The sequence below is a fragment of the Solanum verrucosum genome, unplaced genomic scaffold (assembly GCF_900185275.1).
Source record: "Solanum verrucosum unplaced genomic scaffold, falcon-dt-bn FXZP01000268.1, whole genome shotgun sequence".
Taxonomy (NCBI): domain Eukaryota; kingdom Viridiplantae; phylum Streptophyta; class Magnoliopsida; order Solanales; family Solanaceae; genus Solanum; species Solanum verrucosum.
The window spans coordinates 2,945,850-2,960,181 of NW_026019957.1; the positions used below are offsets into that span (position 1 = coordinate 2,945,850).

At 27.1% G+C, this 14,332-nt stretch overlaps 2 protein-coding genes across 2 annotated transcripts in view; one reads left to right on the forward strand and one right to left on the reverse strand.

Annotated features, from left to right (window-relative positions):
• Positions 1–14,332, forward strand: part of LOC125814687 (peptidyl-prolyl cis-trans isomerase CYP18-1) — a 217,227-nt gene that overhangs the window by 33,851 nt on the left and 169,044 nt on the right. The gene's annotated exons all lie outside the window — the stretch shown is intronic.
• Positions 5,864–8,474, reverse strand: LOC125814691 (guanine nucleotide-binding protein subunit gamma 2-like). Its single transcript, XM_049494163.1, has 4 exons — positions 8,215–8,474; positions 7,565–7,617; positions 6,766–6,810; positions 5,864–5,969 (listed from the first exon to the last, which is right to left on the reverse strand). Exons 1-4 carry the CDS (start codon positions 8,413–8,415, stop codon positions 5,888–5,890), a joined length of 381 nt encoding a protein of 126 aa, XP_049350120.1. The 5' UTR covers positions 8,416–8,474; the 3' UTR covers positions 5,864–5,887.

The window sequence follows — 14,332 nt, forward strand, 5'->3', positions numbered from 1 at the left end:
TTTATAGTGTTGACTGTCAACAACAAAAATACTTAACTTGACACCATAAAAGAATTAAACAATTAGATGGATATTTCACTATAAACATATTGAAAACCATTCAAAATATTCCTAAAAGAGTCCTAAGATTATTATAGACATTTCATAAATGCTAATAAGAAATTAATTATTAATCTCAATATGTACAATGGATATACATTAGACACATCTATATATAAAGAGAGCACAATATTAATTTTTTCCAACATTACAAAAATATTATATATCTTGGTATAAGAAAAAATGCATCCAAAAATGGTCTTTCACTTGGTTCTTTTGATGATTTTTGTTGTTGCTGCAAATGGTCAAACAGTCATTATTCAATGTGATCAAGCTTCTTGCTCAAAAAAATGCCAAGATGCTTATGGACCTAAATTAATAAAAGCTTATTGTAAGCAAACAATATTTGGAAATTTTTGTATTTGTGAACACAATCCAGTCATCCATAAAGGATCAAGGAAGAGTTTACTTATGTTATAAATGAAAGGGATAAGGGTTTGAAAAATACCCCAACTTTGGTTGGATTTGATATTGCGATACTAAACTTTCATAAGGACCTATTACCTCCCTAGACTATTTAATACCGTATTTTTTACTCCTGAACTATTTAATAGTGTATTTTAAAGGTATATATGTGCCCACATGGACACATTACTATTTATAATTTTGCATTATTTTTTATGTCCACGTGGGCAAATATATATATATATATATATTTTTTATTTTTTTTAAAATACGGTATTAAATAGTCTAGGGAGGTAATAAGAAAATTATTTATAGTTCATGTCTTTTGATGATTGCACTTTCTACTATTTTAATTCGACTTTTCTGAATTAGCTATTTTATTTTGTCATGTTTAATTTATATATACAAAGGAAAATAAGGATCCTTATATTTTTATGTCTCATATAATTTAATTGAGAATATTCAAAATACATATGAATAAATCGAAAATTCATTGAGCACCGCAATTTCTCTCTTCAACTTCAATAATTTAACCTTTTGTTTTCTTTAATTTCATCTCTTCTTTTTATTTTTGAATCTTAAAGTTAAAATAGCATTAGAAATTTAGATATTTACATGTATATTCAATCATTGGAATAATTAGATAAAATTTGAAGTCCCTAATTTTCATATTCATTGGAATAATTGCAAGTCAATATTTAAATGATATATATAGTGTCAGACGCGTGTATTAGAATTTTTTTGATATTCCTCTCTACCCAAATTGATATATAGGTGGGGGGAGAGGGAGGGGATATTTTACAAAGTATTCTTCTTTTTTCTTATTTTAAATATATGGTGATAGATGAGAAGATGAATTTTATTTTATTTTTACAAATCTTTTTTCTTATTTGTTTGAGTTAAAATACATGTGTAAATTGCATAAACATTTTGTTTTCAGCTGCAAATATCATCTTGGAGTGTCTTGGTGATAAGAGACTCGATTGAGATATTTAAGTGAAAATTTTAAACTAGTTTAGAAAACTATCTATATATTTAATTTTTTTTTTAAATAAGGAAGAAAATATACCATCTACGTTTTAAAGAAAATTCTCTAACTCTAAAAGACTATGGATCATATTATTATGTTCTTATAGAAAGGAAGAGTCCTAAAATTATTATACATTTTTTTAAAATGGCAATAAGAAATTAATTATTAATCTCAAAATGTACGATGGATACATCAAATATAAATGCGCAATAATTTTAAACAATTATAAACATAAGAAAACCCCTTCAAAATATTCCTAATTAAGAGAGTCCTAAAATAATTAAACAATTATAGACATAAGAAAACCCCTTCAAAATATTCCAAAAAGAGTCCTTAAAAGTATGTGATTTCTGTAATTTGCCTTTTTAAAATAGCAATAAGAAATTAATTATTAATCTCAAAATGTAAAATGGATACATCAAATATATACTATATATATAGAGCACAATAATTTTTTCCAACATTGCAAAAATATTACTATCTTGGTATAAAAAAAGAAAAGAAGAAGAAATGCATCCAAAAATGGTCTTTCACTTGGTTCTTTTGATGATATTTGTTAATGCTGCAAATGGTCAAACAATTATTATTACATGTGATGAAGCTTCTTGCTTAAAAAAATGCCAAGATGCTTATGGATCCAAATTAATAAAAGCTTATTGTAAGGAAACATTATTTGGAAATGTTTGTATTTGTGAACACAATCCAATCATCCATAAAGGATCAAGGAAGAGTTTACATATGTTATAAATGAAATAAAGAACATAAAATTATTTCTTTCTCATGTTTTTTTTTTATAATTTCACTTTCTAATATTTCATTTCGATTTCTCTGAATTAACTATTTTATTTTGTCACGTTTAATTTATATATACATAGGAAGAGAAGGATTTTTGTGTCTCATATAATTTAATTGAGAAATCACTAAATTTTGTATTTGTGAACACAATCCACTCATCCATAAAGGATCAAGGAAGAGTTTACTTAGGGCATAGATGAAATTAGAAAAGGGAAAATTGTATGAAATGGCAAACTATTAATTCAAATTAAATGTTATAGCCATAGTTTATTTTAGTTGTAATTCGCAGCAAACATCCCATTTTTTTGCCATCTGATTCGGTATACAATTAACCATTTTCGGTATACAATTAGCCATTTTATACATTTCGGTATAAAATGTATAAAATGCGTTTGTGTTTGTATAAAGCAAGAGAAAAGTATATATACAAATACAAATACATATATTTTTTCGTCATATATACTTATAATTATACAAATACAAATTTTATTATACAAATTACAATGTATAAATGAATTTATACAAAACCGAACAATTTGGACAAAATTGGATGTTTCTAGCGAATTATACAAATCAAAAGTTCCATAGCAAACAAAAAATTTGCTATGGAGCGCAATTATGCAAACTATAGCTATAACATACAAATATGATTTTTATGTTTGCTATATGTGAAAGTTGCTCATTAGAAAAATCAAATTATTATTTCTATTTCATGTTTTTTTATAATTGCACACTCTAATATACCAGTTCGATTTCTCTGAATCAGTTGTTTCATTTTTCGTCATGTTTAATTCATATATACATCTTTCAATCTGCACTTGCATATCAATAATGGAGTCTATCGTTTCTTCCTTATAAGTTTTCCCTCATAAAAGGGTTCTTAACATACTCACAAGTTTTAAGGGAGGGCGATATTAATGGTGCAAAATATGAAACTAAGTGAATATATAAGATATATATCCATTAATTCTCTACCTTTTTTCACTCAATACAATATTTTTGTACGTTATTATCACTAGGTGAAAGTCTTGGTTGTTTCTTTTATGTATCATATTTGATGAATTATACTTTATGAAATAAGTTTAAGGTCTTTTAATATATTTTGATTTAGGGTTATCAACTTTATTGAGCCGCTCTTAAAATATCATGTAAAACAATGACTAAATATAATTAGTACCCTTGTACTCATGACTATTCAATTAATTTGCAATGCGCGCCTAAATAAATTTAATATAAATATCAAGAATCTCATTGATTCGACCAGATAAAATCATGATAAATTTGATTGAATCAACAAAAAAAATTAATATCACATACTTAGTAGACAAAATTCATATCATATCATATCTAGAATCATACCGTTGAGATAAGAGACTAAACCAAAAGGAAGAGCCAATGAAACATGTCAAAAGTTGATGCCTTCACCTATGATTCAACCTAGGTTTAATTAGTTATGTTTCATAGGGTTTAATGTATCATTTTCTTACAAATCACAAAGTTTAAGAGTATATTTATCTTTTTTTCCAAATCATTTTATGGACAAAAAGATGTATTTTTGACCCTTCAAATAAGGGGTATTTAATTTAATAACATTAGGGATATATTTAGCCTTATAGTATAACGGATAACAAACTTAATTAATAAACAAAAATAGGGTAGTATTTTTTACCCTTTTTCCGACTTATTATTGAAGTTGATTAGAGCCAAGTTATTGGTACGATCCACATTATTGAGCCCAAAGCGCCTTGGATGGACTTAGAGTTTTTTGTTCAACTGAGAACAACACCTCTGGCTTAGAGCTCATATCACCTTTAGGTGTACACTCATCTCAATTCCCATTCACGATATTGGACTCCCATAGTGAAATTTCTCATACTTCAAACATTCAATCCCGAACATGGGAGGGGTGGAGGTGAAGAAGTTCCAAATCGGGCAATTATGAAATGTGATTTCTTTATATGATTTGGATAATCTTTTTAAAACTATGATATCAGAGCAAGAATCATCTCAATTCATATTTATAATGTTGGGCCCCATATTTAATTAAACATACTTCAAATGTCCAGTCTTGAGCGTAAGATGGTAAGATGGGATGTTGAAGAGTCTTACATCAAATGTAAAAAAATAAAAAAAGAGAGATCTCTTTATATGATTAAAATGGTTGATTTTCTAATTATTAGTATTTTTACTTCAAACAACATGTACTTCATTATTAAATCATTATGTAAAATACACTTGCTAGCTAGTAATATATTTGGTGTGATATGATAAATAACAAAATCACTTTTTTCTTACAACCAAAAAAAATGATTCCAATAAGTGATTGACATTTTTGTTACAAAATTAAAGAAAAAAATTGTTTCAACATTCATCTCCCCTATCTTATTTGTAATTTGTATGTGAGGAAAAAATATGAAAACTATTCAGACTTGATTTTGACTAGACGGTGCTTGAATAAGAAAAATATTTAACTTGACTCCATAAAAGCAATTTAAGTAATTAGATCAAAATTTCTATTTAAAATTATATAAACTTGGTAATTTATTAATTAATCTTCCATTTTTTCTTTTGGTAATGCGTGGATCCTTTTTCTATTCATTCAATGGTAAGAAATTAATTATTAATCTTAATATGTATACAATGGATACATGACTATATATATATCTATATCTATATATAGAGACCACAAGAACTATTCCCTCAATATTGCAAAAAAGAAGAAGAAAAAAATGGATCTAAATATGATATTTCATTTGGTTCTATTGATGATTTTTGTTGTGAATGGAGGAAATTATTATTTTGTAGAAGGTAAAGCTCACATTATTATTTATAAATGTGATCAAGATTCTTGCACAAAATTATGCAAAGAAAATTGGGGGCCTAAATTGATAAGAGCTTTCTGTGAGCCCACAAAGTTTGGAGATACTTGTACTTGTGAACACCATAATGTTATGAACACAAAGAATTTGCTTATGTGATAGAGAAAAACAATTTTATGTTACAATTATTAGAATGTTTATGAAAAGTTGCATCTCTTTAGATTTATAAAAGGACTGTTTTTCAATAGTTGTTGATTGAAGATTCGTCTACGAATATTGGGAACAATAATCTGTAACTATCAGGTATGCGATTATAGACTGTGACTATTTTGGTGTAGTTCGTGTTTTATAGACATGTGATTGTAGTATTAAACTAATGAGACAAATTCAATGATTTGCAAACTATGTATTTGAGTTTATCCATCAGTTTATTTTATGTCGGATAATTGACTAAATTTTATGAAATAAGTGTAAGGTTCTTTCTAATAATTTTGGTTTTAGATTACTAATTTTATTGAGTTGCTCTTGAGTTTTTCAAATATCAAGCCAAACCTTAAATAATTCACTTCTCATGATCATGACATTGATAAACACGACTCATAATTGTTGATAAAATTAGAAGGTATATTTCTCATTTTCTCTTATACGAATCTATAATTTTATAGAAATATAAATCGATTTTATAACACCATTTAATTCGAATAAACAAAACTAGTATCTCTTTCATTTATATAGAAACTTAGATCCACCGTTTGTTACGTTTTGACCCATTGGCTCTTTGAAACCATCTATCCCATTTAACATCTACTGGCCCTTTTGTCCTGCAAAACCAAACCAACAATCATTTTACTCTATTTATTCAATTAGTCGATTAAATTCACTATTTATTTTTTTCGATCAATATATATAGATTATATTATATATTGATAAGTTTAATTCTTCAAAGGAAAGGAAGGAAGGGAAAAAATTAAAAACATTTTAAGAATATTGTATCACACACTAATTAGTCGAATGAGTTTATTTTTGTTGCATATCATGTGTTGGTCGATCTGGTTGATGGAATACACATCTCTATGAAAGTTTCCTTTTTATTATGCTAACTCTCTTCTTTTTAAATCATATGTTTTTCGAAAGTTAGTGAAGTAAAGTTTGAAGCTCGATCCATGAATAACTCATCATTCTTTGTCTCTTCACTTATTTAAGATTTTGTTTGTGACGGATTTTAAAAAATGGTGACTTGCGATTAATTTGTATTTTACATGCTACGGACGATACTAGACAATACTAGATATATTAAAGTCAAAATTCAAAATGAAGTAGAATTTTTGTACCTCTTGGTGCTAAATAAGTCTTACTTTTAAAACCAAATAACAAAGAAGAAACGATCTTTTGTGACCACTCACAAAACACTTATAAAGACAAATTCTTTATCTATTTTGAACTTTTCCTATTGACTTCCAATTATAAAAAATAAAAAAGGGTAGGTAGTAGCCCTAATATTTCACACTTATAAATTATTTTTGAAAATAAAAATAGATCATTATTTTGAAAAATTAGTAATAAATTAAAAAAGAGTATCAAATAAAAAGAAAAATGTAAAATTTTGATAATTCTTACACTGGAAGCAGAGCATCTGGTTTGGATTCTACCACTGAAATAAATCTGCAATAAATAGAAGGAGAAATAAGCAGTCATACTTCACTCATTTAGAATAAATAGATATATTTTGATCCGAGGTTCGATATTTTATGTTGTTTAAATATGGGTGTGAATACTTGATCCGAATATAAATTTAGAAATCGAATTCTTGATCTAAGTGTACATTTGGGTGTTGGGGTACGATAAATAAATATATATTATGATGTATAAAGCATATATTTTGATTAGTTAAAGTATTTGAACTAAAATTTACAAAACTTCATTCTATATAAATATCAATACTTTATTCTTATCTTACGTAATCAAAAAACATTCTAATATGTTATATATATATATATGATGTATATAACGTAAATCCAAAAATCAAACAAAATACCCAATTCATTAATCTATCCTTCTAAGTCATAGAATGTGATCAAACTATCCAAGGTAAGTTGACCAAATCCGCAATGGATCCCTCACTCATACACACCTATGTCGTGTCAACATAGTGTGGTACGGATTTTAAATATTATGTACAGTAAAGTCGGCATTCAAATTAGAGTTCTACTAATTTTGAATTTGTACATTGCAGTGTTTATTTTTGGGGTGACACTTCCAACAACAACAAAAAATCATTCCTAACTCAAAACCTCTAACTAAAAATATCTCAATCATTTCATTATAACTCAAATCCGATAGGAATTTGACAAGCATGAAAGAAAAACCCGTTGAGATAATTGTGAATAGGAAAATAAATGAATAGTCTAGAACTTACTCTTTGCATACTATAGAGGCCTCTCCATATGATTCAAGTTTGTCCAATTCTTCCTGCATTACCATTCATAAAACTTCAACTTTAAACTTTTAAAAAAAAATATATATATACAATTAGATTTTATAAAGTAATTACAAGTATTTTGTTATAATAAATATTAATTGATAATTAGAAAGCTAAAAACAATCCTACCTTTGTAGGGTAAAAAGGACATTTCCAATAGACTGTTTTCTTAAAAGAAGTATAATCAAATCAGCATTGAAATGAAAATAATCACGATAAAATAATAAGATAAACAAAGCAAATAAAACAATATATTAAGTAAAAATGAAGAGTAAAATACTACGTGAATATATACTAAATAAGGAGAGAAGATGAGACTAACCCCTGCCTCTCCCACATAAAATTACGAGAATACTCAACTAGCTATTACCTTCGATCTACCCTAAGGCTTAATCCCCAATATCATTATCTCCAATCTTATCGAGGATCGTGTCCTTAGTAAACTAAAAATATGTCATATTTTGTACGTCTAATCAACTGCTCAAATTCCTCTACCTACCTTTACCTTTCCTAAAACCTGATAAACCCAACCTTTCTAAAAAGTCGAAAAAAAGGAAAATATTCAGAAAAAACATAATTAAAAAAACCTGAATAAATAGGATTTGTTGATCAAGAGAAGAAATAGCAGCAGCCATACGATGTTTGCCCATAACAAAATGATTAGTTGTACTTCTTGAAACAAGGCTTGAACTTGTCTCAACCATAGATGATGAAGAAGTATAATTAATTAATTGATCTTCTTCTACTTGAGGTTCATCATCATCATTAATTATAATTGATGAATCCATTAAACCCAATTAAGATCAAGAAAAAAAATGGAGATATGGGGTTGGATATTTTTATTTTTATATTAAGAAAAATGTGAAACTAATAATGAGTTAAGGTGGTAGTTGTTGTGTGAAAGCAAAAAATCAAAGTGGTGGAATAAAAAATATTGGTCAAAAAGGTTGGTGGAGAAATGGGAGTTGAGAGACATAGGAAGAATAAATTTATATATATAAACATTGCATCTTACAAATAAATAAAATTTATTCACATCGATCGAAGCATATTATATGATGTTTTTAATTAGTTTGGATATATTCTTTAATAGAAATTATGTTTAGTAGAATAATATCTATTCAGTGCCGGCTCTTGCCTATAAATTTGAAGGCAAATAAATGCCTTACGCCCTAATTTTTGGGGGACTCAAATTTCTACAAATAAAATTATGTTGTGCCGCCCCTGTATCTATTTAATATAATTTCTTGATTATATAAAAGTTCATTTACCTAATAAACATAAATTTGAGAGAGAAATATTGAAAACACCTTTGTACTTGGCACGAACTGAACTTAGATATACCCTCGATATATCTCCAATCTGTCACATGACATAGTAAATGGTCTCAAACTCTTGTAGGAGCATGAAGTTTTTAATAAAAGTTGAGAGAAATGCTGAAAATACCTCTAACCTTGGTGCGAATTTAGAGGTGTATTTCACTCATGATGCAAGATCGGATGTGTATTTAAGTTTAGTTAATCAAGTAAAGGGATTATTTTAAGGTTGTCAATAATTTAAGAATAATACTAATAATCTACGCTGAGTTTTAAGGTGTTCTCACTACTTCTCTAAATTTGAAGAGAAAAAAGTTCATACATTTAAAATTGGACAGCGGTAGTACTTTTTAACTTTTTTCCTATTTAAATTTTTTTCCAATTTCAGATTTAAAATTCTGTAAAGCTTAGAGACTTTATAATTACACGACCTAGTACTATATTTAAATTTAATGGAAGACTGGCATGAATGAGTATATATATAGACTTCAACTTTGATTAAATATGAAATATCTGAAGTTAGATTTGACAATATCAGACTGCAACTTTGAATATTTTTGCTTAAAATGTACATATAACTTAAGTCAAACAAAAATAATTAAATTTCAGCTATATAATACTTCAGACATAATATTTGAAGTTAGACTTTTTAAAATTAAATTCAGACATCATATATAAAAAATATATATTAAAATTGATATACATGTATATATATATATCCTCCTCACGATAGTGGGCCTATCTTCACGATTTTCTCGGCTTAACAATTTGAAGGCCCACTATTTTATGGTGAAGGACAGCCCAATTTCTTTTTGGGCTTCAATAAGTTCTATCTAAGTTATAATTTTTGCTTATAAGGTTAAATTTCTGGTTCAATTGAGTAGGTTCATTATCTCGAGATATCTTGAACGTTTACTTTTTGCAAAAATTAAAACTTATATAAAATGGGCAACATATCAAAAGTTTAACTTTTACCTATAATGTAGTTTATTACTCCCTATGTCCCATAATAGATGAGTACTTTCTATTTTACACGGTGATTAAGAAATCGTTAATAGGTTGATCAATTTTACTATTTTGCCCTTTGTTCATATAATTAGCCTCTTGAAAAAAATAATTGAATCTTCAAAATTTATTTAAACTTTCAAAAGTCATATTAATTGAAGGGGTAAGTGATCAAGTAATATGAGACAAATAATTTTAGTAAGATGCGCATCTAATATGAGACGGAGGGAGTAATTTATTATCATCTAATCAGTTAAGAAAAAACCTTAAATCGTTAAGAACCGATAATCTGATAATAAAAAAAATTAAAACCATTAAACCAATAACTCATTACTAATAAACCAATAACTATTTTTCTATTCGATTTTGAACAATCCGATCTAAATGATAAAAGCAATTCAAATATACTCATTACTAATAAACCAGTGACTATTTTTCGGTTCGAAAAAAAGTTCAAAAACATTTTCCGCTGCCGGGATTTGAACCCGGATTCCAAGTGACGACCATCACTATGATCATCAATTTGAGAATTGCCATTGCTACAGCGGAGTTTTTTCAGCATTTTATTGCAAACAAAATGTATTTTACTATAGCGGACTTTGTTGGATATTGAAAAATTTAATAATGGAAATTGCATAAATAGTTTTATCGGTCTAGTATTATTGGTTTCAATTTGTTTGTTATATTTTGATTTGATACAGAGTTTGATAAAGAGAATACTTTTGAATTTTTAAGGTTATATTATATAAAGATATGTCAAATGTACCACAATATTTTTTTAATCTTATGATCTTAAATATGTTAGGTGAAAAATTGGAATTAAAGAACTATAAAATAAAATAAAAATAGAACAAACATTAAAACGAAAGAAGTATGAAGTAAAACATAGATAATATTTTTTTCTTTTCCCAAAAGAAACTTTTATTTTCTCTCTCAAATTAGGATCAAATATATCCCTACAATTTCTTGATGTGACTTCAAGCATATAAATATTAGGCATAATAAATAAACATGACTCTTAACTTGACGTCAGTTGGCAACTATGACCTTTAACTTTGGGTGTGCACAGGTAGGCACTTAAACTTGTATAAAATTGAACAAATAGACACATTCATCCTACATGGCACCTGACATTGCAATTTTGTGTCCTACGTGTATTATGCCATGTAGGACACGTGTGTTTACTTGTTCAATTTTATACAAGTTTAAGTGTCTACTTCTGTACACTCAAAGTTGGAAGGCATAGTTGTCCGCTGAATTCAAGTTAAGGGTTATGTTTATGTATTATGCCTAAATATTAGCTAAAGACAACTTCAGACATTTTTTTTAACTTCCAAACACATTATATAACGACGGAGAATGATATACTATATTCAAACATTGTATTCATTAAAATAATTTAACACAATATAATACAATACAATACATGATAGGTTACCATCCAAACAAAGTGTTAATTAGAGTTTCGATTCCGAACCATGGGTGAGGAAAAATTCTTGATAGAGAAAGCTACTCCTAAATAGGTCATATCCCGTGGAAATTCATATTAGTCAAGATTCAATATTGATAACAGACACCAAATAAAAAACCAAAAAATATATTCCAAACACATTATGTAACAACGGAGAATGATACAATATATCCAAACATTGTATTCATTAAAATAATTTAACACAATATAATATAATACAATACATGATAGGTTACCATCCAAACAAAGTGTTAATTAGAGTCTCGATTTCGAACCATGGGTGAGGAAATTTTTTTGAGAAAGCTACTCCTAAATAGGTCATATCCCGTGAAAATTCATATTAGTCAAGATTCAATATTGATAACATACACCAAATAAAAAACCAAAAAATATATTCCAAACACATTATGTAACGACGGAAAATGATACAATATATCCAAACATTGTATTCATTAAAATAATTTAACACAATATAATACAATACAATACAATACATGATAGGTTACCATCCAAACAAAATGTTAATTAGAGTCTCGATTCTGAACCATGGGTGAGGAAAAATTCTTGATAGAGAAATCTACTCCTAAATAGGTCATATCCTGTGAAAATTCATATTAGTCAAGATTCAATATTGATAGCAAACACCAAATAAAAAAACCAAAAAATATATTCCGTTGCCGGGATTTGAACCCGGATTCTTTCATCAAGTATGAGAATTGCCAGTGCTACAACGGAACCTTTGGTTATTGTTGTGGGAACTAAATATATTTGTAACGGGAAAAAAACTTAATTCACATTATGGCACAAAATAACCTTAAATTATTTATAACATCTTAATTTTTTTTTCCTTCTCACAAATGAAACTTTTTTTTCCTCTCAAATTAAGATTATTTTTCAAACTTTTTTTACAACTAATAGTATATTGTGATCTATTATAAAAAGATATTTTTTCCATTTTTTAAATTTTATGTTATCAATTAATGAAATAAAGTGGGAAATGGATTAGGTGGAGGGTCATAGAAATTGGTGAAAAAGGCTTTTTTTTTCCTTTATGGTTTCCCTCTCTCAATATTCGAAATCTCCATTAGAATCTCGATACTAAATTCGAATCGTGCATTGCAGGATCCAATCAAAGATGACTCCTGAGACCTCTAAAAAATAATTCCGCTGCCGGGATTTGAACCCGGATACCACAAGTGATGCCTTTACAAAATATATTTCAACTCTAGTGAACTTTGTTGGATATTGAAGAATATAATATTGGTAACTCCATAGATAGTTTTATCCGTAAAGTATTATTAGTTTCAATTTGTTTTTTATATTTTAACTTGATACAAAAAAATTTTAAAAATAAAATAAATTTAATTTTTTTAAGGTTATAAATAAAGATATGTTAAATGTACTACAATATTTTTTAGTCTTATGATCTTAAACATGTTATGTAAAAAATTGGAATTAAAGAACTACCAACAAAAAAAAGTAGACAAATAAATTAAGAGGAAAGAAGTATAAGGTTAAACATAGATAATATTTGAAAGTAGAGGAGTAAATTTAGTCTTTTTTTCCCTTAAATCTATTAACATACATTGATGTAGAGGTGGAGTTAGTATAAAGTTTACGGGTTTGATGAACCAGTCGTTTTTAGTCTAAATCTTGTATTTATTAAAAAAGAACAGAGATATTAAATATGTATAAATTTTTTTCTTAAGACACAATAATTTAAATGACTCGAAATTTTAAATTTGTATCGTATCGTTTAAATTTATCGTTAGGTTACGATGAAAAGATTAATTTTATGTAACAATCGATTTGGTGTGATCGTGCACTTACCTTACGTTAATATTTTCTTCTCATTCTTGTCTTTATTTATTATTTAATAATCATATTTCAGCTTTAACCCTACTTTTTCATAGTAGCTCTACCTCGTACCCTACTTTTCTTGTAGGTTTATCATTCAAATCATCATGGAGTGTGACATTATGTAACATCGGAGAGAATGATGCTATTTATACAAATAATGTATATTTATTTAAACAATACAGTACGATACAATACAAAACAATACAACACAATACAATACGATATGAAATAATGTGTAACAATCATCCAAACAAAGTGTTAATTAGAGTCTCTATTTCGAACCTTGGGTAAGAAAAAAATTCTTAATAGAGAAAGCTACCCCTAAATAGGTCATATCATGTGGAAATTCATAATAGTCAAGATTTAATGCAGGTAGCAGACACCAAATAAAAAATCAAAAAAACAAATATAAGTAAAACTAATATCTCACAAAAAATTTATTCCGTGCCGGATTTGAACCCGGATTCAAGAAATTTGAGAATTGCAAGTGCTACAACGGAGCCTTTGGTTATAATTGTGGGAACAAAATTTATTTGTTATTTGTAAAGAAACTTAATTCATATTATGGCATAAAACAACCTTAAATTATTTATAACATCTTAATTTCTATTTTCTAACAAATAAAACTTTATTTGTCCTCTCAAATTAAGATTATATGTAAAACTTAAAAAAATATTATCTATGGTATATAAACTCTCATCTTTTCTTTCTTTATTTTACCATATTTTATTTTATTATTCAATAATTTTAAACTTATTTCTGGTACATATTTTTCTAGTGAGAGATATCGTAGATTTTCTTTTATAACAAATGATAACGATGTGAGTGATTTTATGTGCGAATAGTTGTAAGGTTAGACCTAAATGCTATTTGAAAGTAGAAGATTAATTTGATCTTTTCCCCTTGAATATATTAACATAATTAACCTCAAAGTTTCTTTAAACTAAGATGAAACTATTATTCTTTTTCCCTCTCAAATTAAGCTAATTTGGAAAAGTATGATTATGTTTGTTCTCTCCATGTTTTTTTCTTTTTTGGAAAACTTTTATCCTT